A 27,905-nucleotide genomic window follows, 5' to 3' on the forward strand; every position below is an offset into this window, starting at 1 on the left:
ATCTAATTGGAGATGAAGGGGCAGAATTTTTGTTATATTGAGGAGGAAAAAACAGAAGGATTTGGATATAGCCTGAATATAAGGAGAAAGTGAGAGTTAGGTGTTGAAGATGACTCCATGTTGCAAGCTGGCATAACAGGGAAGATGATGGTGATGTCGATGGTAATGAAATAAGTGGAGAGGGTTTAGAAGGTCAAATAAGGAGGTCAGTTTGAGTCATGATAAGTTTGTGTAATCAGCAAGCCTTGCAGAAAGAATTATTGAGAGGGAGGCAGGTCAGGCGGGAAGAGGTGGTTTTGTGAGTCATCTAAGAAGGTATGATATTTATGGAGATTATAAAGTTTGCAGTGTAGTTGTAGCCGTGTTGGTCCCAGGATATTAGAGAGACAAGGTGGGTGAGCTAATATCTTTTACTGGAAAAACTGTTAGTGACAGAGACAAGCTTTTGAGTTACACAAAGTTCTTCTTCGGCTCTATATAATTCGAAAGCTTCTCTCTTTTACCATTATAAGGTCTGATGGTTTATTGGAGCAGCTTGTGTGCTCACAGGTACAAAACCCACCACACTGGTTGCTAGGGGAATATTATGGGTGATCAGAGCAGTGCAGAGATGGGGGAGATAGCTGTGCTGGGAATGGAGGAAAGTGATGGGATAAATAGTTACTGGGGAGGCCTAGAGTGCATGTGTTATAGGGGGCAATTGGGGTGGCAGCAGAGTTGTGCAGGAGGGTAGAGCAGTGTGTGGGTGAACATTACAGGTAAAGCTCTGCAGGATAGGGAAATATGGTGAGGGGGATGGAACTGCTAGTGCATCTAGTTTTGCAAGTTCATATACTACAGAAATGGATGCCAATATAAGAGGGATGACCAAATTTACTGACCCTCCAAGCTGCATACAACCATCTTCAGAAGTTCAAGAGCCAAGGTGTGCCTGTTGGGGCTTGGGGCTTGAGCTCCGCGGCAGGGTGGTGGGGTTAGGAGCTTCTGCCCTGCAGAGAAGGGGGGGGGGTCTCAGGAGGTGCCTGATTGGGCTCAGGGCTTCAGCCCTACAGGAGTTGCCTGATGGGGCTTGGGGCTTCAGCCCCGTGGGAGGCACCCAGTGACATTTGGGGCTTCAGCACTGCAGGAACGGGGGGATCTCAGGGTTTCAGCCCCACCCCTGCTGAAGTCCCAAGCCCCAGCAGGCGCGCCCCGCAGTATTGAAGCCCTGAGACCCCCCCCTCACTGCTGGGCAGAGCCAGAGGCAACAGGGGGTGGGGACTCATGGGATCACATGCTTCCTCAGATTTTTGCCAAGATTTGCTGGCCCTGCTCCATCACATGGTGCTACTGGGCCCCCTCCCTGCACAGCAGCTGCTGGATTTGGCAAGCTGTGAGCTGCGTCTGTGGGGACAGGCTGCAGCAAACAGCTGGGAGATGTAGGGAGAACCGCTGAGGGTATGGGGTATGTGTGTGTGTGGGGGGGCATGACTCAAGCTGTTGGGGGGTTTGAACCTTTAAAATGTGCCCCTCCCCACTCTCAGCAGGCACCAGTTGTCTCTGGCAGAAGACCTGAACTCCCTCCCACAGTCTGTAAGTGGAGAATGGGGGCGGGGGGGGGGGGGGCAAGCCACACTTTATCTGTAAAAGAGCTGCATGTGGCTTGCGAGCCATGGTTTGGTTACCCCCTGCAATATAAAAATCTGGATTGAGTCATCCATGAAAGACATTCATATGGCAAGAGCTTTGCTGTTATGGCTCATCAGTGTCCTCATCAACACTGGCTGGAATTGAGAAAGGAAGAATGAGATTGTTTTAAAGCATCAGAATTATTTAATCTTTTTACAAGAAATAGTTTTCAAAAGGTTTGTAAAAACAGTAGGACATTGACTTCCAGGGCTGTGGGGTATGCACGGTACCCTTCTTTCTTCCTTGGTGTATGGCCCATTCTCTGCTCTTCCTCACTGCTGAGGGTTTCTGAATGGAATTTCAAGATCCAGCATTTCAGTAAGTTTTGTTACATACCCAGGGACAAATGCAGACCTGAAGTAAGCTGGTGCAACTCCACTGAGCACTCAAATTCTACAGTGATAGGGGGCCATATAAATACTTAGATACATCTATATCCCAGGGCTGCGCCATGCCTGGAATGTGCGCTGTGTGTGTTATTTTCTTATCTCTGTTTTGTTTAACAGCAAAAACGGAAACTGAGGCTTTACATCTCCAACACCTTTAACCCTGCAAAATCTGATGCTGATGACTCTGACGGCAGCATTGCATCTTGGGAGCTGCGAGTGGAAGGGAAGCTCCTGGATGATGTAAGACTTGGATGCATTTCTCTCTCCACTAGGGTTGAGAAGGGGCTGGAAGTTCCTGTTGTGTTCTGTAGGATGCTGGACTGTCAGAGAATGTCAGTGTTAGAAAGGATATCTCCATATAGGAGTGGAAGGGCCACTACTGCTGTGGATGCATTATGTCCAGCAGAAGCAGAAGTACAGACATAATTCTGTGGCATGTGGGCAAAAAGGGAGGGGAGGGGGCATGATACTGACAGGAGGAAAGAAAGGGAGAGACCCAAACATAGAAGGGGAGAAGAGGATTGCACTGGGGGAAATTCATTCCATTTGTAGATGTAGGCTGGATTTGGGCCATACCTTGTGGAATAGGTCTTGTCTGGGGACGGCAATGTTACTATGTAGTGTGACATGAGCAGGACAGGCTGCATTGTGAGGAGTAGGCTAGAGGGGCAAGAAGAGGATGTAAGGTGGTTTGTGTTCATAGGAAGTGTAAGAGAGCATACGTAGGGGGTCAGGGCCAGGTTGGAAGAGGATTATTATTATTTTTATTGCAGTAGTGCCTAAAGGTCCCAATCAAGGTTTTAGTCCCCTTCTGCTAAGTGCAGAACACACATATAGCAAAGACAGTCTGTCGTATTCTGGGGTGCAATCCAGACCAGTGAAGGGTTGTGTCACTACCGGCCCTGCAACCTTGGGTGCCTCTCAGTGTTCTATTATTCTAGTTCCCAGCCTGTTTGCTTACAAACAGCCTAACAGCATGCAGGTCACACTCTGAGTGACTAAGTACAGCTGCAGCCCTGGTCCAGCAGCTCTGATCCCAGCAGCCTGCCAGACCACCCCAGTCACACTCTGGCTTCCACCAGCCTTAATTACTACTTGCAGGGTGACCCCAACACACTCCCAGTCATGAATTTTCTCCAAACATGTGGTCTGTGCTGTCCAGCCCTTTCCTTGACAGTTCAGATGTTAAAGGTCCGTTGCCCCTGTAAAGGGTCAATATTCAACAATTTGCTACTTTAATTGGCATTACCAAACAGTTCAGTTTAAACACAACACTGGATTGGTTTAAATTAAAAAATAAAACAAGTTTATTAATAAAAAAAGATGGGATTTTGAGTGAATTCGGGTATCAGGTATTAAAGTCAGGAACGGTTACAAGAGAAATAAAGATAGAACATGTCTTGGTAACTAAAACTCAACAAGCTAGACTTGGTTCAAGGTAACATCCTTACCACATGTTCCCAGCAACATGGCTGACCAATTTCTCAGGTCAGGATCTCCCTCCAAAGTCAAAGGGCGGGTTCCTTTTTTCTTCGTAGGTAGAAGAGAGATGATTTGGGGTATTTTTGCCCCTCACTTTTATAGTCCAGTCACCCTTTAAATTAGATCCTTCTGAAGATTACCCCTCCAAGCAAAGTTTATTCAAACAGTAAAGAAGGTGACATGGAGTCTGGTGGTGAAGGAGATTCTGTGCTCTTTCTTCTCATAAAATCATAGAATATCAGCGTTGGAAGGGACCTCAGGAGGTCATCTAGTCCAATCCCCTGCTCAAAGTAGGACCAATCCCCAACTAAATCATCTCAGCCAGGGCTTTGTCAAGCCTGACCTTGAACACCTCTAAGGAAGGAGATTCCACTACCTCCCTAGGTAACGCATTCCAGTGCTTCACCACCCTCCTAATGAAAAAGTTTTTCCTAATATCCAACCTAAACCTCCTCCACTGCAACTTGAGACCATTACTCCTTGTTCTGTCATCTGCTACCACTGAGAACAGACCAGATCCATCCTCTTTGGAACCCCCCTTCAGGTAGTTGAAAGCAGCTATCCAACCTCCCCTCATTCTTCTCTTCTGCAGACTAAACAATCCCAGTTCCCTCAGCCTCTCCTCATAAGTCATGTGCTCCAGCCTCCTAATCATTTTTGTTGTCCTCTGCTGGACTCTTTCCAGTTTTTCCACATCCTTCTTGTAGTGTGGGGCCCAAAACTGGACACAGTACTCCAGGTGTGGCTTCACCAATGTTGAATAGAGGGGAATGATCATGTCCCTCGATCTGCTGGCAATGCCCCTACTTATACAGCCCAAAATGCCATTAGCCTTCTTGGCAACAAGGGCACACTGTGACTCATATTCAGCTTCTCATCTACTGTAATCCCTAGGTCCTTTTCTGCAGAACTTCTGCCTAGCCACTCGGTCCCTAGTCTGTAGCAGTGCATGGGATTCTTCCTTCCTAAGTGCAGGACTCTGCACTTGTCCTTGTTGAACCTCATCAGATTTCTTTTGGCCCAATCCTCTAATTTGTCTAGGGCCCTCTGTATCCTATCCCTACCCTCCAGCGTATCTACCTCTCCTCCAAGTTTAGTGTCATCTGCAAACTTGCTGAGGGTGCAATCCACGCCATCCTCCAGATCATTAATGAAGATATTGAACAAAACCAGCCCCAGGACCGACTCTTGGGGCACTCTGCTTGATACCGGCTGCCAACTAGACATGGAGCCATTGATCACTATCCGTTGAGCCCGATGATCTAGCCAGCTTTCTATCCACCTTATAGTCCATTCATCCAGCCCATACTTCTTTAACATGCTTGCTCTCACTGTGTTTTCTGAAATGCTGATTTTCCTTGTCTCCCTGCCATTTTCCCCCTTGCTGTCCTGAGCATCCTGTTTATTATGTATATATAAATTGAGATAAACACTCATTCCTCTGTTTAACAAGTTTTGCCTAGTCGGGGCAATGTGGTTTTGAAAACGTGCTATTAATATCATGCAGGAGGATTTCATTACTTTACATATAATGTTGCTACATACGTGATATTACCAGCAAGTTATTAGTTTTCAAATGATACCTCACAAGACATATTTTGTAGAAAGATGATTACAGTAGTGTGTAGGTTGTAAATAAAGGGGTGCTTTCGGTCACACTGTACCTGTCCCTAAAGAGCTTACAATCTAAGTATGTGATGAGAGGCAACAGGTGGGAAACATAAGCAAATGTAAAGGAGTACTTGTGGCACCTTAGAGACTAACAAATTTATTTGAGCATAAGCTTTCGTGAGCTACAGCTCACTTCATCGGATGCATTCAGTGGAAAATACAGTGGGGAGATTTATATACACAGAGAACATGAAACAATGGGTGTTACCATACACACTCTAATGAGAGTGATCAGTTAAGGTGAGCTATTACTAGCCGGGGGGAACCTTTTGTAGTGATAATCAAGGTGGGCCATTTCCAGCAGTTGACTAGAACGTCTGAGGAACAGTGTGGTGGAGGGGGGGAATAGTTTTACTTTGTGTAATGACCCATCCACTCCCAGTCTTTATTCAAGCCTAAATTAATTGTATCCAGTTTGCAAATTAATTCAAATTCAGCAGTCTCTCGTTGGAATCTGTTTTTGAAGTTTTTTTGTTGAAGAATTGCCACTTTTAGGTCTGTAATCGAGTGACCAGAGAGACTGAAGTGTTCTCTGACTGGTTTTTGAATGTTATAATTCTTGACGTCTGATTTGTGTCCATTTATTCTTTTACGTAGAGACTGTCCAGTTTGGCCAATGTACATGGCAGAGGGGCATTGCTGGCACATGATGGCATATATCACATTGGTAGATGTGCAGATGAACGAGCCTCTGATAGTGTAGCTGATGTGATTAGGCCCTATGATTAGGCCCTGAATAGATAGGTGGACACAGTTGGCAACGGGCTTTGTTGCAAGGATAGGTTCCTGGGTTAGTGGTTCTGTTGTGTGGTGTGTGGTTGCTGGTGAAGATTTGCTTCAGGTTAGGGGGCTGTCTGTAAGCAAGGACTGGCCTGTCTCCCAAGTTCTGTGAGAGTGATGGGTCATCCTTCAGGATAGGTTGTAGATCCTTGATGATGCGTTGGAGAGGTTTTAGTTGGGGGCTGAAGGTGATGGCTAGTGGCGTTCTGTTATTTTCTTTGTTGGGCCTGTCCTGTAGTAGGTAACTTCTGGGTACGCTTCTGGCTCTGTCAGTCTGTTTCTTCCCTTCAGCAGGTGGGTATTGTAGTTGTAAGAATGCTTGATAGAGATCTTATAGGTGTTTGTCTCTGTCTGAGGGGTTGGAGCAAATGTGGTTGTATCGTACAGCTTGGATGTAGACAATGGATCATGTGGTGTGGTCTGGATGAAAGCTGGAGGCATGTAGGTAGGCATAGCGGTCAGTTGGTTTCCGGTATAGGGTGGTGTTTATGTGACCATCGTTTATTAGCACCGTAGTGTCCAGGAAGTGGATCTCTTGTGTGGACTGGTCCAGACTGAGGTTGATGGTGGGATGGAAATTGTTGAAATCATGGTGGAATTCCTCAAGGGCTTCTTTTCCATGGGTTCAGATGATGAAGATGTTATCAATGTAGTGCAAGTAGAGTGGGGGCGTTAGTGGACGAGAGCTGTCAGCTCTAAGTCAGCCATAAAAATGTTGGCATACTGTGGGGCCATGCAGGTACCCATAGCAGTGACGCTGATTTGAAGGTATACATTGTCTCCAAATGTGAAATAGTTATGAGTGAGGACAAAGTCACAAAGTACAGCCACCAGGTTTGCCGTGACATTATCAGGGATATTGTTCCTGACGGCTTATAGTCTGTCTTTGTGTGTAATGTTGGTGTAGAGCGCTTCTGCATCCATAGTGGCTTGGATGGTGTTTTCAGGAAGATCACCGATGGATTGTAGTTTCCTCAGGAAGTCAGTGGTGTCTTGAAGATAGCTGGGAGTGCTCGTAGCGTAGGGCCTGAGGAGGGAGTCTACATAGCCAGACAATCGTGTTGTCAGGGTGCCAATGCCTGAGATGATGGGGCATCCAGGATTTTCAGGTTTATGGAGCTTGGGTAGCAGATAGAATACCCCTGGTCGGGGTTCCAGGGGTGTGTCTATGTGGATTTGTTCTTGTGCTTTTTCAGGGAGTTTCTTGAGCAAATGGTGTACTGCTGGAAATGGCCCATCTTGATTATCACTACAAAAGGTTCCCCCCAGCCCTGCTCTCCTGCTGGTAATAGCTCACCTTACCTGATCACTCTCGTTACAGTGTGTATGGTAACACCCATTGTTTCATGTTCTCTGTGTATATAAATCTCCCCACTGTATTTTCCACTGAATTCATCCAATGAAGTGAGCTGTAGTTCATGAAAGCTTATGCTCAAATAAATGTGTTAGTCTCTAAGATGCCACGAGTACTCCTTTTCTTTTTGCGGATACAGACTAACACAGCTGCTACTCTGAAACAAGCAAATGTGTGGAGGAGAAGATAATAGTGAAACAATCACCATTAGTGTAATAAGCAGCAGATGCCGCACAGCAACTGTCAAACCACGGTATGTTTCTGGGAGGGACAGGGTGAGACTTCGACATGCTGACCAGCAATGAAATAGCAAAGCAAAATTTAAATCTGACAAAAGGAAATATTTTTTGTACTGTGCGTGATTAACCTGTGGAGCTCACTGCCACAAGATGTAAATGAGGCCCTGTGCTTTTTCAGATTAAAAAAAAAAAAAGAATATCCATCCCTACAATAGATGGGATAAACTATCCAGGGTACAAGCCAAAGTTCTCTGACAGGGTTACGGGGAATCTTCCCCCATGGACAGGTAATTCCACAATCGCCCACTATCAGGTTTCTTTCACCTTCCTCAGAAGTAGCTGGTACTGGCCATTCTCAGAGACAGAGACTGGACTAGATGGACCTTGGATCCAGTCCAGTCTGGGAATTCATGTTCCGGACGAGGAGGCACAAAGTTAGCAGTAAGCCCAGGCGGAGGTTCGTTCTTTGACATTTCTCTGTTTTCTGATTTTACAGATCAGCAAACAGAAGCGGAAGTTTTCCTCCTTCTTTAAAAGTTTGGTCATTGAGCTGGACAAAGATCTTTATGGACCTGACAATCATCTGGTGGAGGTAGGAGGCTCACGCAACCCTGACACACAACCCTGCTTCTATTGCAACTCAACAATTATGTACACTCTTAATTCCCCCTCCCATGTTTACTTTCATTGACTCTTTCTGCTGGGATGTTTGTGGCCTTACAAGTTGCTTCTCAGAGAGGTGTTCTCTCAGGGATATGAAAGAGATTTGCCATACATAGTATTTATGACTGTAGTGCTTAAATAATCTTCATTCAGGCATCGTAAGCAACAAAGCCATGGCTTTGAGAAAGAAGACTTTGGTGTTGGAATTTTACTAATGCTGAGGCTGATGCCCTTTTATAAGGAGCCAGTTGGTGTGGATCTTTCATCTTTACTGTGAGTTCTGGATCAAGGAACTTACATGATGTATTGGCTAATGAAGATAAGAACTTTAAAAAGTTGTGAATAAGTATCGATTTCAAAATGATAGTATTGTAAGTGCCACGTTTTATTTTTAAATTCAGCACTGTGTGAAGTCCTTCCTAGTGTGTGTGTGTGTACTGTATATATATATATATATGTGTGTGAAAAATTTTGTGTAAAAATTTTTGTGGCCATGTTATGATTCCAGTTTTAAATGTTAGTTTTGTTTATGAATATATAAACTCTGTTATATATTACGATTGCATCTACATTCAGCAGCTGAGGGAAGGGCATTATGCAAGTCCATGAGGGAATTAGGCAGTCCATGCTGCTGGGTGTAGCCTACAAGTGTATGTATGGCCTATATCTTTTAACTGGCCACAGCAGCAAAAGAGGGAGTCACAAAGGTAGCACATCTGAGCACTTTGCATCTGAAATTATTGAGCTTTACTTAAAGATGGCAAACAAGGTCAATACCACTGGCTGTACTATTGGATTTGTAGATGAAGCTTGTTCTTGCCATCTAGTATGCCACCTGGAGGTGATATTGAGGTTTCATAGGGAAATTGAGCTGATATGGTGGCTCAGCGGATTAAATACATTTTCCAGTGAGGGTACATGTAGCATGTCTTGCACCTTAAGGAATAGATTCCGCAAGATGACGTATCACCTGATGTCATGGGGCGGTGTTGAACAGTACCAACAGCTAGGCCTGGTTGGTTGGTTGGTCTCCTTAGTACTTGTGGCACCTTAGAGACTAACAAATTTATTTGAACATAAGCTTTTTGGGCTTCATCAGATGCATAGAATGGAACATATAGTAAGAAGATATATATACATACAGAGAACATGAAAAGGTGGAAGTTGCCATACCAACTCTAAGAGGCTAATTAATTAAGATGAGCTATTATCAGCAAGAGAAAAAAAACTTGTATAGTGGTAATCAAGATGGCCCATTTCAGACAGTTGACAAGAAGGTGTGAGAATACTTAACATGGGGAAATTGAATCTATTTGTGTAATGACCCAGCCACTCCCAATCTCTGTTCAAGCCCAAGTTAATGGTATCTAGTTTGCAAATTAATTCTAGTTCAGCAGTTTCTCGTTGGAGTCTGTTTTTGAAGCTTTTCTGTTGCAAAATTGCCACCTTTAAGTCTGTTACTGAGTGACCAGAGAGGTTGAAGTGTTCTCCTACTGGTTTTTGAATGTTATGATTCCTGATGTCTGATATGTGTCCATTTATTCTTTTGCGTAGAGACTGTCTGTTTTGGCCAATATACATGGCAGAGGGGCATTGCTGGCACATGATGGCATATATCACATTGGTAGATGTGCAGGTGAACGAGCCCCTGATGGTGTGGCTGATGTGATTAGGTCCTATGATGGTGTCACTTGAATAGATATGTGGACAGAGTTGGCATCGGGCTTTGTTGCAAGGATAGGTTCCTGGGTTAGTGTTTTTGTTGTGTGGTGTGTGGTTGCTGGTGAAGATTTGCTTCAGGTTAGGGGGCTGTCTGTAAGCAAGGACTGGCCTGTCTCCCAAGATCTGTGAGAGTGTTGGGTCATCCTTCAGGATAGGTTGTAGATCTTTGATGATGCGCTTGAGAGGTTTTAGTTGGGGGCCAAAGGTGACGGCAAGTGGCGTTCTGTTATTGTCTTTGTTGGGCCTGTCCTGTAGTAGCTAGTCCTCTGTGAAAAGAGCTGGGCCACGCTGGGGAGCAATACTCTGCTACAGAATAGCACAAGGCAGGTACAAAGTTTCTTCGTGTCTCCACATTGGCGCCCCAGGTAGAACCAGCTAGTTTGCTGATTAGATTATTACCTTTTTTTTAATTTCCATTGAAAATAAACTTTGTTAATGAAACATACATGTAGTGACTAGGACTGTCAAGCGATTAAAAAAATAAATCGTGATTAATCACATAATTAAAAAAAATCGCAATTAATCACCCTGCTAATAATAGAATACCATTTATTTAAATATTTTTGGATGTTTTCTACATTTTCAAATATATTTATTTTAATTATAACACAGAATATAAAGTGTACAGTGCTCACTTTATATTTATTTTTTATTACAAATATTTGCACTTTAAAAAAGAAAAATAATATTTTTCAGTTGCCCCATTGCAACTGTAGTGCAATCTCTTTATCATGAAAGTTGAACTTACAAAGGTAGAATTATGTACAAAAAAATAACTGCAATCAAAAATAAAACAATGTAAAACTTTAGAGCTTACAAGTCCCCTCAGTCCTACTTCAGCCAATCCCTCAGAAAAACAAGTTTGGTTACAATTTGCAGGAGATAACACTGCCCGCTTCTTGTTTACAATGTCACCAGAAAGTGAGAACAGGCGTTCTCATGGCACTGTTGTAGCTGGTGTCGCAAGATATTTACGTGCCAGATGCGCTAAAGATTCATATGTTCATTCATGCTTCAACCACCATTCCAGAGGACATGCGTCCATGCTGATGACGAGTTCTACTCGATAACAGTCCAAAGCAGAGCAGACTGACGCGTGTTCATTTTCATCATCTGAGTCAGATGCCACTAGCAGAAGGTTGATTTTCTTTTTTGGTGGTTCGGGTTCTGTAGTTTCTGCATCAGAGTGTTGCTCTTTTAAGACTTCTGAAAGCATTCTCTACACCTCGTCCCGCTTAGATTTTGGACAGCACTTCAGATTCTTAAATCTTGGGTCGTGTGCTGTAGCTATTTTTAGAAATCTCACATTGGTACCTTCTTTGCATTTTGTCAAATCTGCTGTGAAAGTGTTTTTAAAACGAACATGTGCTGGGTCATCATCCGAGATTGCTGTAATATGAAATATATGGCAGAATGTGGGTAAAACAGAACAGGAGACATACAGTTCTCCCCGAAGGAGTTCAGTCACAAATTTAATTAATGCATTATTTTTTTAAGAAGCATCATCAGTGTGGAAGCATGTCCTCTAGAATGGTGGCTGAAGCATGAAGGGGCATACGAATGTTTAACATATCTGGCACGTTAATACCTTGCAACGCTGGCTACAAAAGTGCCATGCAAATGCCTGTTCTCACTTTCAGGTGATGTAAATAAGAAGCAGGCAGCAGTATCTCCTGTAAAAGTAAATAAACTTGTTTGTCTTAGTGATTGGCTGAACAAGAAGTAGGACTGAGTGGACTCGTATGCTCTGAAGTTTTAAATTGTTTTGTTTTTGAGTTCAGTTATGTACCAAAAAAAATCTACATTTGTAAACTGCACTTTCAGGACAAAGAGATTGCACTACAGTACTTGTGTGAGGTGAATTGAAAAATACTATTTCATCATTTTTATAGTGCAAATAAAATAATATAAAGTGAGCACTGAACACTTTGTATTCTGTGTTGTAATAGAAACGAATATATTTGCAAATATAGAAAAACATCCAAAAATATTTAATACATTTCAATTGGTATTCTATTGTTTAAAAGTGTGATTAATCATGATTAATTTTTTTGAGTTAATCGCGTGAGTTAACTGTGATTAATTGACAGCCCTGGCAGTGACAAATATAGCTGTGTAGTAGAGTATGTGAGGTTGTGTAATAGTCCTCACTTGGGGTCTGGTTGGGGAGTGTGGCCTAGTGGTCACGGCTGCAATCCCTGACTGCCTGGGCCCTCCCACTCCACTGGGCTCCGACCCAGGGCCCTTTGGGCTACCAGTGTTCTGGCAACCAAGGCGGCTTAAAGCTGTCCTCCCTGGGCCACTTCCTCTCGTGCCCTTCCTTCGCTTCCCCCCTGCCCTCCCCAAGGTCAGCTTAGTTCAAGGCTTTCCCCTGTTGGGGAAGTCCAAGCAAAATAAGTAAGAAGTTACCAATGTCCAGGGTCCACAGGCAGAGGAGAGGGGGATACTTCCCTTTCTGATTATCTCTGGGGTGGGTCCTCCCTTCCCTCAGAGAGAGCCCCTTTGGGCAGCTGTGTCAGAGCCTTTAGGCTTCCCTATGCACTTATGTGTGCTGCTGGAACTGTGGGCTGCAAGTCTGCTCTCTTCCAGCTCTGCCCCCCAAATGAACTATTTCCCTCCCTTTTAATGCCTCCAACAGATGGAGCATTTGCTACAGGTGTGGCGGGGCGAGGCTGTCTGAGCTCAAAATAATCCCTTGTTGCACACTATGGGGGTTGTATACCCCATCACAGATTGTCTAAAAAATTCCAGTTTGCAGTATATATTGTGCTATCCAACAAATAACATACACTGATATAAAGAGAGATTGTATTTTAAGGCATATGAACAAGAGGGAGAGTTGGAATTTTCTAACTTCAGAGGTAGGGTTGCCAAATTTCTAATCATACAAAACTGAACACTCTTGCCCCACCCCTGCCCTGCCCCTTCCCTGAGGCTCCTTCCCTGCCCTGCCTCTTCTCCGAGGCCCCACCCCCTGCTCACTCCATTCCCCCTTCCTCAGTCGTTCACTCTCCCCCACCCTCACTCACTTGCTCATTTTCACAAGGCTGGGGCAGGGGATGTGGGCTCTGGGGTGCAGCCAGAAATGAGGGATTCAGGGTGCGTAAGGGGGCTCAGGGCTGGGGCAGAGGGGTTAGAGTGTGGGGGCGGTGAGGGTTCTGGCTGGGCGTGCGGGCTCTGGGGTGGGGCCAGGGATGAGGAATTTGGGGTGCAGGAGGGGGCTCTGTGTTCGGGGTTGCAGCAGAAGGGCTTGGAGTGTGGGAGGAGGCTCTGGGATGAGGCAGTGGGTTGGGGTGCAGGAGAGTGAGGGCTCTAGCTGGGGAGTGTGGGCTCTGGTCGGGGACAGTGTCTGAGGGGTTGCTATGCGGGAGGGGGAAGGGGCTCAGGGCTAGGGCAGAGATTTGGGGTGCAGGATGGGGGTGAGGGTTCCGGCAGGGGGCTCAGGGCTGGGGTGTGGGCTTAGGCAGCTCCCGGAAGTGTCCAATATGTCCCTGTGGCCCCAAGGCACACTTCCCTCGCCCACAGGTGCCGCCTCCGCAGCTCCCATTGGCCGCAGTTCCCAGCCAATGGGAGCTGCAGAGCTGGCGCTTGGGGCGGGGGCAGTGCACGGAGCCTCACTGGTCGCCCTTGCACCTAGGAGCCGGAGGGACATGCTGCTGCTTCTGGGAGCCACGTGGAGCCAGGGCAGGCAGGGAATGGCCTGGTCAGAGGTGCTTACCGGAGCTGCCAGGTTCCCTTTTCAACCAGGCATTCCAGTCAAAAACTGGACACCTGGCAATACTGTTCGGACGGTGTGATTTCAGAATCTTACTGTTGAACTAATGATAATTTTTGCATGAAATACTGTGTATACACACCCAAAACAACACAATCTCCCAGGTCAGACAGAGGCAAACTGAGACTGACCCTCTTCCTGTTTTGTTTCTCCTCTGGCAGTGGCACAGAACTCCCACTACCCAGGAGACTGATGGCTTCCAGGTGAAGAGGCCTGGTGATGTGAGTGTGCGGTGCACACTTCTCCTCATGTTGGATTACCAGGTCAGTGCATTGAGCTTGGCAAGGTTGTTGCTGACACAGAACACAAACAGCAGGATACAGTACATCACAAGGGAGTCACCCTGTCACATACACCAAGAAATCATTTCCAGCTGTCATTTGTGTGATTCTAAGTGATGGAATTTTTAGAAAGGACAGCTTTTGCTGTATTCCTTTTTCAATTGGTGGAGGAGGTAAATGTCATAAATGTACAATATCATGGGCTATATTCATAGATTACGAGGTCGGAAGGGACCAATGGGATCATCTCTTCTGATCTCCTGTATAAGACAGGCCATAGGACTTCTTTGAATTAATTCCTGTTTGATCTGTAGCCTATCTTTTATAAAAAAAAAAAAAAAAAAAATCCAGTCTTGGTTTAAAAATTGCCAGTGATGCAGAATGCACAGAATCATTGGTAAATTGTTCCATTGGTTAATTACCCTCACTGTTAAAAATGGATGCCTTATTTCCAGTCTGAATTTGTCTAGCTTCAACTTCCGTATTATAATTTTATTTGCTAGACCGAAGAGCCTACTATCAAATATTTGTTCCCTATGTAGGTATTTATAGACTGTGATCAAGTCACCTCTTAACCTTCTCTTTGTTAAGCTAAACAGATGGAGCTCCTTGAGTCTGTCACTATAAAGTATGTTTTCTAATGTTTTCTAAGTATGTTTCTATGGCTCTTCTTTGAACCCTTACCAATTTATCAGCATCCTCATTGAATTGTGGACACCAGAACTAGACATGCTATTCCAGCAGCAGTTGCACCAGTGCCAAATACGGAGGTAAAATAATCTCTCTACTCCTACTCGAAATCAGTGTTCCCTCTAATTTTTTCCACCCATGCGCAGAATGAATTTTGTTATGTGCACCAATAAGGAGGTGATGTGTGTTCTGAGTGTGGGAGGGGGCTCAGGGCTGGGGCAGAGGGTTGGGTGCAGGGGTGTGAAGGCTCCTGTTGGGGATGCAGGCTCTGGGGTGGGGTCGGGGATGAGGGTCTCAGGGCTGGGGCACAGGGTTGCAGGGAGTGAGGGCTCCGGCTGGGGGTGCAGGCTCTGGGGTGGGGCCAGGGATGAAGAGTTTGGGGTGCAGGAGGGTGCTCTGGGGCTACGGTGGGGACATAGGACTCCCCCCATCTCTCTCTCCCTACAGGAGTTCCGGGGCTGGGGCTGCAGGATAGGCTCCCCTTCCCCGGCCCCAGCATGTCCAGGCTGGAGCTGGGTTTGGGCTGTGGGAGGGGCGCCCTCGCCATGTCTGGATCTGGGGAGGGGCACCCTGGCCGGGCCTGGGGCTGGGCTGGGCCGCTCCAGCCGCACCTGGATCCACACGTGGCTGAGCCATGCCTAGGCTTGCGCCTGAGTCCATGCCGCCCCAGCCGCAGGTGGGTCTGGGCCAGGCTGTGCCGCTCTGGCCGCAGCAGGTCAGGGCTACAGCAAAGTTGGGGCCAGCGGATGGGCGCCGCAGCAGGTCCGAGCCGTCCCGGCCGCAGTAGGTTGGGGGCAGGGCTAGGTTGGAGATGGGGGAGGGGCTCCCCTCCCCCAGGCTGTCCCCGGCTGCAGCAGGTCCCTGGGCTGGTTCCCTGAGCGCCTGCGTGGCGCTAAATAGGCTGCTGCGTAGACGTGCAGCTTACAGGGAACTTAGCTCGAAATACTCCTGTTTATGCATCTAAGGATCGGGTTAGCCCTTTTGGCCACAGTGCTGCACTGGTAGCTTATGTTCAGCTGATTGTCCACTATGACCCCCAAATCTTTTTCAAAGTTACTGCATCTCAGCATAGAGTCCCCCATCTTGTAAACATGGTCTACATTCTTTGTTTCTAGATATATACATTTACATTTGGCCCTTGCACCTGTTCAAGCTGCATCATCAAGGGTAGGAAGAGGTTCTTGTTTTTTGGTGCTGTTAGCTCTATGGATGCTCTTATTTGTGTTTGGGAACAGCTTATTATGGTTTAGTTTAAATTTGTTGCCTAACTGCCTTATCACCAAATAAGAGAGAGGGTCCACATAGCCTCTTGCAACTGTTTAACCAAGTCAATGTAAAAAATAAAAATACCGACAGGATCTATTTTCCATAAACCTATGTTGATTCGAATTAATTATATTACCCTCCTTTAATTCTTTATTAATCAAGTTATTTATTAGCTATGTAAATGGTGATACTAATTCAAGTTAGTCCCTCAATGGGGAAAAGTGCCTCAAGAGTGTAACTTTCTTATTGGTGCAATTTTTTTCGTAAATCCATCTAGTCACCAAAAAAGTAGCAGGAGTGAGACAAGCTGAAAATGTGGCCTGGTAAATGTATATAGGTTTGTGCTCTCAGGTAGGTAGATTGGTCAATGGAAGAATTCCCCATGCCACACAGAGACCCCTTGGTAAAGGGTCCCCTGTTGTTTGCAAACAGTTCACTTCAGACCTGAAAAACTCATTACACCAAACATGTCTTACAGGCTGTTTATTCATAAAGATATCATGTAAGATATCTGCAGAAAGCTCATAACCTGTCAAAACATAATCATTGCAGATGATACCAAGCTGGGAGGGGTTGCAAGTGCTTTTGAGAATGAATTAAAATTCAAAATGATCTGGACAAACTGAAGAAATGGTCTGAAGTAAATAGGATGAAATTCAATAAGGACAAATGCAAAGTACTCCACTTAGGAAGGAACAATCAGTTGCACACATACAAAATGGGAAATGACTGCCTAGAAAGGAGTAACGCAGAAAGGGATCTAGTGGTCATAGTGGATCACAAGCTAAGTATTAGTCAACAGTGTAACACTGTTACAAAAAAAGTGAACATTCTGGGATGTATTAGCAGGAGTGTTGTAAGCAAGACATGAGGAGTAATTTTTTCGCTCTACGAAGTGCTGATTAAACCTCAATTGGGTGTTGTGTCCAGTTCTGGGCGCCACATTTCAGGAAGGATGTGGACAAATTGGAGAAAGTACAGAGAAGAGCAACAAAAATGATTAAAGGCCTAGAAAACATGACCTGTGAGGGAAGATTGAAAAAATTGGGTTTGTTTAGTCTGGAAAAGAGAAGACTGAGGGGGGACATAACAGTTTTCAAGTCTGTAAAAGATTGTTACAAGGAGGAGGGAGAAAAATTGTTTTTCTTAACCTCTGAGGATAGGACAAGAAGCAATGGGCTTAAATAGCAGCAAGGGCAGTTTAGACTGGACATTAGGAAAAACTTCCTAACTGTCAGGATCTTAAGCACTGGAATAAATTACCCAAGGAAGTTGTGGAATCTTGATCATTGGAGATTTTTAAGAGCAGGTTAGACAAACACCTGTCAGGAATGGTCTAGATAATACTTAGTCTTTCCATGAGTGAAGGGGACTGGACTAGATGACCTCTTGGGGTCCCTTTCAGTCCTACGATTCTATGATTGCAAGATGTGTGTATGGATAATATTTAAGGAATAATGTATTTATATTGAAAGTATGCTTTATGGACTTGGAATAGAAATCAGTCACCAGGAGATAATGTGTCTTCTTGATTCCCCATTCAAGCAAGAAGGAGATGTCACCCCTTCCTAGTCAGCCAGTGAGGTAATACAAGGTTCTATGGTCTACTCTTGCCACGTCTCAGAACAATCAATGGAAAACCACCAGAGACAACAATAAACAATTGAAACCACTTTGAGATAGAAAAGGAACTCTGCAACAGGGCAGGGGTTTGCCCTGCCTGTGAATAGAAACAAAAGACTGTTTTCATTGTAAGAATGTGTTGAGAAAGGCACTCTGGATTCATTCACTGAGGAAAACCCCGGGCAGAGGGGGGTGTTTTCATGAACGTTTGGATCCTAGTTATTGAGAAACCAGCCATCTTTGCAAGAGACTGAACTTTGGGGGCAAATCTACTTTGTTAGATAGGAAAGATAACTATTGATAAGTGTAGACCCAGGTTCAAAGTTTTATAGTTTTGTTGTGTACTATAACCACTTGTTCGTCGAGTGTTTGTTCATGTCAATTCCAAACAGATGTGTGCGCACACACGTGCACAGTAACCAGAAGATTTTTCCCCTAGCAGCAACTGTAGGGTTGGCCTGGGCGCCCCCTGGAGTGCCGCCTTCATGACATCCAATATAGAGCCCTGCCGACCTTACACCCCCTCAGTTCCTTCTTACAGCCAGTGACAGTAGCTGGAACTTCCCCTTCCTCTTCTCTTGCTTTGGCAAGCAGATTAGCAGTGCTTTATAAGCTGTACATAGTTAGTTTCCAGTAGTTAGTATAGTTTAATAGTTCTTTATAAGTTTCAGTTATAGGGGGGTTCCCATTTGTTACCGGGGCATGCTACAATCCCCGAGCTTTAAGACTTGACAGATCTGTGCGAAGCGCATGCCAAAAAGTGACCTCCACACCTCCCGCTTATGGTGCCTGAGTGAGGGTCATGAGAGAGACTGCTGCAAGATCTGTCGGGAATTCCGACCGAGAACTATTAAGGAGAGGCAGCAGTGTCTCAAAATTCTCCTTATGGAGGCAGGTCTCTGACCTCAGTCAGACCGAGGCACCAGGGATCCTGTTCCCAGCACATCGTCTTTGGCGCGAAGCGCTCCGGTGCTGTCTTTGAAGGATCTGGTGCTGAAGAAAGATGCTCACAAGGAGGCTGGGCACCGTCATGGAGCCTCTCGGGGATAGTCCAGCCTTCAGCACTGGTCCGAATTGCTGGTGCAGAAGAAAAAGAGGTCGGAGAGAGGCCGATCTCCCTCGGCAAGACCCAGGGACAGCCACCTGTGGCACCTCTGTCAGGCCACGCCTCGGGAACTCAGAGTGGTGCCCAAGAGAGGCATCAAGTCTGGGCCAGTCTCGCTCACCCCCTCGCATCAGAGCATCTACCGCTCTTGTCCACCCCAGAGGCTTTTGAGGTGGTGCAGGACCTGCTGAGACTCATGGCTCTGTTCTCGCTGCTGAGACAGGAGAGCATCCCGGCACCACAGGTTCCATCCCGACCCTCCGAGCAGTCTAAGGGAAAGCTGGCGTTGATGGCACACCAATCTCCATCGCCTCGGCACCCTTCTACTCCAACACCACCATCCAGGGAGTGCAGTCGGTCCCCTGCTTCTCGACGCTCTACCTCGAGAGGAGCAGCGCCATTCCTGGCCCTCCTACTCAGAGTCAGAGTCGGACTCATATCGCTCCGACTATAGCAGAAGATCCTCCTCATGGCACCATAGGCGGTCCCATCTGATGCAGTGGGCCCCTCCATAGCAAAATCCACAACCGTGGCCCTTTTGGGCTCCATGGACTTTCCATCAAGCCCAGGGTCGGAGTCAGGGGTCCCACTCGGCTGCAGCATCAGTGGTGTCCGCGACGTTCCTTACGCCACATTTGGCACCGGCGCCAGTGTCTCGGTCGCTAACACTGGCACTTGTGGTGTCATTTTTGGCACCGGCACCGACTGCACCGACATCGACTGCTTCAGCACTGGGGCACCAGCAGCCCCGATTACAGCTCGGGCGCACGACACACTCACGGCTCCAGTGCTGACACTGCCTCTGCCATTGGCGCTGGCTGTGCCGGCACCTACAAGAACCTCAGTGTTCATGCTGCGCCAGGCGCCGGCACTGGCGGGGGGCCCAATGTCAGCACTGACACCCGTGCCATTCACAGCACCAGGACCAGGCCAACCTACTGCAGTTCCCATGGGGTAAAGAGATCCCTCGGGTGGGAATGGTAGGGAGCAACCACCTCCCCTGCTGGTCTCCTCCTCCTCCTCCTCACCAGATGAGGACCTAGCTGGCACTTCAGTCGCCCCAGCTCTGGAAGACTCTAGAGTGTTGCAGGAGATGCTGCGCTGGGTTGCCCAGGGTCTGGGCATTAAGGTGGAGGAAGTTGTGGATGATACGAACCCTATGGTGGACATCCTGGCTCCCTCCAGCCCTGTCCATATCACCTTACCACTAATAAAGACAATCACGGACATGACTGAGACCCTTTGCAGACCCCGGCCTCGCTGCCACCAACGGCCAAGCACAATGAGCACCGGTACTTTGTGCCCTCCAAGGGCTGTAAGCACCTCTATTCCCACCCTCAGCTTGATTCCCTGGTGGTGGACGCCGCTAACCAGTGGGAGAGGCAAGGATTTCAAGGCCCTTCGCCCAAGAATAGGGATGCCAAAAAATTAGACCTTTTCGGGCGAAAGGTTTACTCCACAGGGGTACTGCAACTCCGAATACCCAACCAATAGGCCATTGTCAGCAGGTACTCCTACAATGCCTGCTTGGTGATGGCTAAATTTACAGAGTTGCTCCTCCCAGATTCCCATGCCAAATTTTCGGCTTTGGTTGAGGAAGGGAGACTGATCTCCAGCGTCCCTTCAAGTGGCACTTGATGGGGCAGATGCGGCAATCAGAGTTATGGTTACTGGAGTGGCCATGAGAGGGGACTTATGGCTCCAGTTTTCTGGCCTCCCCTATGGGGTAGAGCAAACCATTCAAGACCTGCCCTTTGAGGGTGAGACCCTTCTCAGAAAAGACGGACAAATGGCTGAACAGCCTTAAAGATTCCAGAATCATCCTCAGGTCCCTGGGACGCTATACTCCTTCAACACAACAGAGACACTTCTGCCTGTAGCCCCAGCAGCTGTTTGGTCAGCAGAACTGCCAAGATGGGTCCAGAAGGAGGAATTGGAACGGCAAGAGAAGGCCGCGCCAACCCTTTGGCCAGGCTTGAAACAACCCAAGCCATCTTCACGGCCCAAGCTGGCCTTTTGAATGCATGGTTGAGGACGGTGTACCACACCTGACAATGGATCCACCCCGCCTTACCTTCTCATCCTGACTATCCCCTTTCTATCGTGCATAATCCCGTATCACCTCAGACCGATGGGTGCTCTGCATGGTAGAGAGGGGATACTCCATCCAATTCTGTGCCTTCCCATCCTTCCACCCCTCCTACCCCCCCCCACGTCCCTCTTCAGGGGCCCTTCTCACAAGCAGCTCTTTATCCAGGAATTGCAGTCGCTCCAACCTTTAGGGGCAGTGGAAAAGGTTCCTCAGGAGCAGGGGCGAGGCCTTCTATTCATGGTATTTCCTAATACCTAAAACCAAAGGTGGCCTCAGGCCCATCCTGGACCTGCGAGAACTCAACAAGTTCTTGAAGAAACTCAGGTTCTTCATGGTCTCTCTGGCCTCCCTCATTCCCTCATTGGATCCAGCAGACTGGTATGCTGCCTTCGACTTAAAGGACGCATACTTTCATATTGCAATCACCCAGCCCCACAGGAAGTTCCTCAGGTTCATGGTGAACAACAGTCACTACCAATTTCCAGTCCTCCCATTCGGCCTGTCAGTAGCACCTCGTGTTTTCACCAAGAGCATGGCAGTTGTCACTGCGTTTCTGAGCAGGCACTGAGTACAGGTGTTTCCGTACCTCGATGACTGGCTGATCAAGGGCCGCTCCAGGACCTAAGTGGAAGCTCAGGTCAGATTCATCAGAATCACCTTCAACAATCTGGATCTCTTTCTAAATAAAGCGAAATCTAAACTCTGTCCCTGGTACAGAGGATAGAATTTATAGGGGCAGTATTGGGCTTACCCAGTATTGGACTCGTAAGCAAGGTTTCAGGCCATGACCGATATCATTTGAGGTCTCAGACAGTTTCCCACCACCACAGCAAGAAGCTGCGTGAAGCTTCTCGGACACATGGCTGCCTGTATGGACATGGTGCAGCATGCCAGACTCAGGCTTCGACCTCTTCAGTCGTGGCTTGTGTCAGTGTACTGCCTGGCCAGGTACAGCTTGGATAGGATAGTGACCCTGCCTCACCCGGTCCTCGACTCCCTCCTGTGGTGGCTCGACCCTCAGGAGGTGTGCTCAGGCATCCCCTTCGCCCTCAAGGCCCTAACCTCAGAACTCAAGGCCTTAACCTAAGAACCCCCTTATACTGTGTTCTATAAGGATAAAGTGCAGCTCAGACCTCCTCCTGCTTTCCTCCCAAAGGTGGTATCACAGTTTCGCATTAACCAGGACATCTTTCTCCCGGTGTTCTACCTTAAGCCGCATTCTAGTGGCAGGGAGCAGAGACTCCACTCACTAGACGTCCGCAGGGTGCTAGCTTTCTACATCGAGAGAACGAAGCTGCTCAGAAAATTGATCCAGCTGTTTGTGGCAGTGGCAGACAGAATAGAAAGGCCTACCCATGTCATCACAATGCATTTCGTCATGGATCACATCCTGCATCCGCAAGTGCTACAACCTGGCGGGGATTCCCACACCCCCGATCACTGCACGCTCCGCCACGGCTCAGGCTTCATCAACAGCGTTCGTGGCTCAGGTTCCCACTCAGGAAATCTGCAGGGTGATGACGTGGTCCTCCATCCACGCTTTTACCACACACTATGCAATTACGCAACAGGCCAGAGATGATGCGGCCTGCGGACGAGCTGTGCTCCAATCAGTGGACGACTCCGACCCTGCCTCCTGAACTTGGATTTGTGAGTCTCCTTATTGGAATTGACATAGAATCATAGAATATCAGGGTTGGAAGAGACCTCAGGAGGTCATCTAGTCCAATCCCCTGCTCAAAGCAGGACCAATCCCCAACTAAATTATCCCAGCCAGGGCTTTGTCAAGCCGGGCCTTAAAAACCTCTAAGGAAGGAGATTCCACCACCTCCCTAGGTAATGCATTCCAGTGCTTCACCACCCTCCGAGTGAAAAAGTTTTTCCTAATATCCAACCTAGACGTCCCCCACTAGACCATTGCTACTTGTTCTGTCATCTGCCACCACTGAGAACAGCCGAGCTCCATCCTCTTTGGAACTCCCCTTCAGGTAGTTGAAGGCTGCTATCAAATCTCCCCTCACTCTTCTCTTCTGCAGACTAAATAACTCCAGTTTCTTTAGCCTCTCTTTGTAAGTCATGTGCCCCAGCCCCCTAATCATTTTCGTTGCCCTCCGCTGGACTCTCTTCAATTTGTCCACATCCCTTCTGTAGTGGGGTGACCAAAACTGGAGGCAAAACTCCAGATGTGGCCTCACCAGTGCTGAATAGAGGGGAATAATCACTTCCCTCAATCTGCTGGCAATGCACCTACTGATACAGCCCAATATGCTGTTGACTTTCTTGGCAACAAGGGCACACTGCTGACTCATATCCAGCTTCTTGTCCACTGTAATCTCCAGGTCCTTTTCTGCAGAACTGCTGCTTAGCCAATCAGTCCCCAGCCTGTAGCGGTGCATGGGATTCTTCCGTCCTAAGTGCAGGACTCTGCACTTGTCTGTGTTGAACCTCATCAGATTTCTTTTGGCCCAATCCTCCAATATGTCTAGGTCACTCTGGACCCTATCCCTACACTCCAGCGTATCTACCTCTCCCCCCATCTTAGTGTCATCTGCAAACTTGCTGAGGGTGCAATTCATCCCATCATCCAGATCATTAATAAAGATGTTGAACAAAACCGGCCCCAGGACCAATCCCTGGGGCACTCCGCTTGATACTGGCTGCCAACTAGACATCGAGCTGTTGATCACTGCCCGTTGAGCCCAACAATCTAGCCAGCTTTCTATCCACCTTATCATAGAATCATAGAATATCAGGGTTGGAAAGGACCTCAGGAGGTCATCTAGTCCAACCCCCTGCTCAAAGCAGGACCAATCCCCAGCTAAATCATCCCAACCAGGGCTTTGTCAAGCCTGACCTTAAAAACCTCTAAGGAAGGAGATTCCACCACCTGCCTAGTAACACATTCCAGTGCTTCACCACCCTCCTAGTGAAAAAGTTTTTCCTAATATCCAATCTAAACTTCCCCCACTGTAACTTGAGACCATTACTCCTTGTTCTGTCATCTGCTACCATTGAGAACAGTCTAGATCCATCCTCTTTGGAACCCCCTTTCAGGTAGTTATATTCCATTCATCCAGTCCATACTTCTTTAACTTTCTGGCAAGAATACTGTGGGAGACTGTATCAAAAGCGTTGCTAAAGTCAAGATATATCTCATCCACCACTTTCCCCATATCCACAGAGCCAGTTATCTCATCATAGAAGGCAATCAGGTTGGACATGAACAAGCGCTTGAGAGTGAGTGGTAATAAAAAACAGGTACTCACTGTAGTAAGAGGAGGCCCTGAAACATAAACTCTTGTATCAGAGGCCCAGTCTGAGGCCTGAAGCCTGAACCATAGTACTTCCAGGCAGTGTTAAACAAAGCTGGGCTGTGAGCCAGAGGCAGGTCCCACTCACAGAAGTTGGCAAGAAAAGGTTGTTAGAAGCACGTGCACACACACATAAGTGCTAATGAGAGGAACTTGTGCCAAGACAGCATCAGAACGCTCCACAGACATAACAAGGAACAGGCAGGTGCATCTTAAACACAGGGTCAAAAAGACAACATGATAGATAGATTTGTTTGAACTATAATGAGTAATCTGTCCTGCCACTGTATAAAAGTAGGTTCAGGAGTGCATACCTTTGTCCAGCCTAGGGGGCAGTGGAGTGTCCTGCCACTGACTTAGCTGTATCCATTGCCAGCGAGCACAAATTCATAGTATGTCCTGTAGAGTCTATAGGGAACTATTACTGTGCTTTGTTTGACAATAAACCTGGCTCGGGTTCCGTCGTACCTTACAAGAGTCTGTGGTTTTTGGGGGTGCTCTCGGGGTCTGCTGTGTTAGCTATCTGTGCAGAGCTGGGGCAGCACACAGAGGGAACTCGCACGCAGCCGACTGTTATCATCATCGAACAAGACCAGAGCACCACACCGGTAGCTACTGACAACACTCACCTTCTTGTAACTTGTTCTTCGAGCTGTGTTGTTCATGTCCATTCCAATACCCACCCTCCTACTCCTCTGTCGGAGTAGTCGGCAAGAAGGAACTGAGGGGGTGTAGTGTCGGCCTCTATATTGGAGGCCATGAAGGTGCGACTCCAGGGAGCGCCCAGGCCGACCCTATGGTTGCTGCTAGGGGAAAAATCTTCCAGCTATTGTGAATGTGCACGCACACACATCTGATTGGAATGGACATGAACAACACATCTCAAAGAACAACAGTTACGAGAAGGTGAGTAACCGTTTTTTTCCACCACTCTTGTTTCTAGTTAAATCTTTATTCTTTCTTAAATAAACCTTCTTTTGTTATAAGTGCTCACAAGTGCTATGTACTTTACAGGAACTATGGTTTAAGGTAAAACTGGCAAACAGGGGCATGCTGTACCTTTGGGTGCAGAGGCTCTGGAAATTATGTGAGTAGCCTGTGTCAGGGTCAGGATATGAGAGGGAACGATTCAAAGCATATTTGCATATTGAGATTTCTCTCTGCCTGAGTCAGAGGAGGGATTTGAATCCATATCTCCTACCTCTCAGATGAGTGTATTAATCACCAGGTCATAGAGTCATTCCTTTTCTTTCTTTCTTTCTTTTCGACCCAATGAATATTTAAGTATTTATGCATAGCCTATAGCCTGGTGGCTGGATCACTCACCTGGGAGGGAGGAGAGCTGAGTTCAAGTCTCTGCCCTAAAGAATATCTAAGTATTTATACAAAGTGTATAAGCATCAGCAGGCATGAGGTGAGAACAGAATAACTTCTAGTCTGGTTGTTGGGATGCTCACCTAGAAGGCAGAGAGAGTTGAATTCTAGTTCCCGTTTCAGAGTGGGGATTCAAACGTGGATCTCCCAGATCCTATACAAATGCCCTAACACTAGACTAAAGTTTATAAGGGATGGACAGACACACACTTTCAATTTGCTGACAAATTCTGAAAATTTTTGAAAATGAGCCAAATATTCTAATTTTTTTTGGTTTGCTCGCTGAATCAAAAAATCACTTGTTTGCCCTGGTCTATTTATAACTCATTTTAGCTAGGAGGCTGGATATCTTAGATGACTGCTAATGGGACTTTCTAGATCGTAGATCCCTGATTCAAATTTGGACTGGATCAATAGTGATGAAAAGTTGTTACCCTCTGATGTCTATTTAGTGGCCTGCTTATGGTCCCCTTGTTGGTAAGCTCAACACATCGGCCAAGAGTTCCACAGGGACTGAACTTTCTTTTCACCCTTAAATATTGTTCTTCCAGGGCAGGGTTGAGGCACACTTCTTGGGCAGCTTGCACTTTTGCTGCCTTGATTACTTGAGTCTGCCACCTTTTATAAGGAACAAATTCACTAAAAAATTAAAAACAAAACTCACCTCAACCCTGTGCATCTTTCTGTCTGTCTGTTTCTGTCTCTCTCTCTGCTGTAGCCTCCACAGTTTAAATTGGACCCACGACTGGCCCGTTTGTTGGGAATACACACTCAGACCCGATCAGCAATTATCCAGGCCCTCTGGCAGTACATCAAAACAAACAAACTGCAAGACTCCCATGATAAGGAATACATCAACTGTGACAAATACTTCCAGCAGGTAACTCCCTATTGATAGCAAGATCTCTTAAAAGTTTGGGACTAGCACCTGGCTGTTTCTTGAATGGGCAGGAGGTACTGAATAAAAGTTTCCTTTTATAATTCTCTGAATTTCTTCAGTTCCGCATGGCTGTCAGCAGGCTCTACTACCAATGAGACAAACACTCTTCGCATACCTTTATTTTGCAGTGTAGACAAAGCCCCCAGAGTCACATACCCACGTAGTTCTTCCTTCTACTTTGCAGTGCTGGAAGGAATTTTTCTTGCTTTTCTGTATTCTGTATTAATTGCTTTGTACAGCTCTGACTCATGAATCAAAGCTTTTCTAATTACCATTTTATACCAGTCTTACAATATAACCTACTAATTCTGAATGGTTGATTATAGGGACAAAGTGAGTGAGGTAATGCTTTTTATTGGTCCAACTTCTGTTGATGAAAGGGACAAGTGTTCGATCTACACAGCACTTCTTCCGGTTGGTTATACACAGACTCCTCCAGTCTGGCAGAAGTGGAAGGACATGCCATATGTCTCTTGAAGGGCAATTTTCTCCTAGATTTGCAGTAACTTGTAAGATTTCACTTGTGATCTCTATGTAATGATTTGAACAGTTATCTCCTCAAGACCCATTTCTGCTATGACATCCATGTGAAATTAACCAACCAAGCCATGCATTAAAAAGAATCCTCACCCTTTTCTCTCCATCACACCATGCAGTACTCTTGTTCAGGGTATGTCTTCACTGCCCACCGGATTGGCGGGCAGCGATTGATCCAGCGAGGATCGATTTATTGCGTCTAGTCTAGATGCGATAAATCGACCCCCCGAGCGCTCTCCCGTCGACTCCTTGTACTCCAGTGCCGTGAGAGGCGCAGGCAGAGTCGAGGGGGGAGCAGCAGCAGTTGACTCACCGTGGTGAAGACACCACGGTAAGTCGATCTCAGTACGTCAACTTCAGCTACGTTGCATAACTTAGATCAATTCCCCCCCGCCCCCAGTGTAGACCAGGGCTGAGTAATGTTGTCTTATGGGTGTTAACTCCAATTCCCCTGCCCTCCTTGTTTCTATCTATGTACATCACGTCTAACTTAGTTTGTAAGCACCTCAGGGAAGGATCATTTCATCTTTCAGTTATGAGAGAAATAAATTATGAATATTTTAATGAGCACAAGGTAATTAAAGCTTTATTCTTAGCTTCCTTTCTAACTCTCCATTTTGAGTTGCTCATCATTCTTTTTCCAGTTGAAGTGACTCAACCCAAAGGGGACTTTTTATTTTTTGAAAGTTTGAACAAAATTATTTCAGCTATTATTTAAAATTATTTGAACATGAAAGGCACATTTGTCTTTGTCCCACTATATCCCAATCAGAAATTTAATATTTCTGTAACCCAAAACCTTAAATGTTTAGACACTTTGAACTTACCCTTTTTCAGAGATATTGGGTAAAATTTCCAATAGCTCTTAAGTCTCATTTTTAAAAGTGACTTGAGTACTTGAAGCCTGAATCCCATTGAAACTCAGTGGGACTTCCTCCTAAGT

The 27,905-nt window shown here is 46.5% G+C and overlaps 1 protein-coding gene across 2 annotated transcripts in view; it reads left to right on the forward strand.

The window, feature by feature from the left end:
* Positions 1 to 27,905, forward strand: part of SMARCD3 (SWI/SNF related BAF chromatin remodeling complex subunit D3) — a 160,384-nt gene that overhangs the window by 77,658 nt on the left and 54,821 nt on the right. For both annotated transcript variants that reach the window (XM_077809554.1, XM_077809555.1), the window contains exons 5-8: positions 2,175 to 2,297; positions 8,080 to 8,175; positions 13,905 to 14,006; positions 26,204 to 26,365. In XM_077809554.1, coding sequence (XP_077665680.1) covers positions 2,175 to 2,297; positions 8,080 to 8,175; positions 13,905 to 14,006; positions 26,204 to 26,365 — 483 coding nt within the window. The remainder of the gene's footprint in view (positions 1 to 2,174; positions 2,298 to 8,079; positions 8,176 to 13,904; positions 14,007 to 26,203; positions 26,366 to 27,905) is intronic.

This window comes from Eretmochelys imbricata, chromosome 2, assembly GCF_965152235.1.
Source record: "Eretmochelys imbricata isolate rEreImb1 chromosome 2, rEreImb1.hap1, whole genome shotgun sequence".
Lineage (NCBI taxonomy): Eukaryota > Metazoa > Chordata > Testudines > Cheloniidae > Eretmochelys > Eretmochelys imbricata.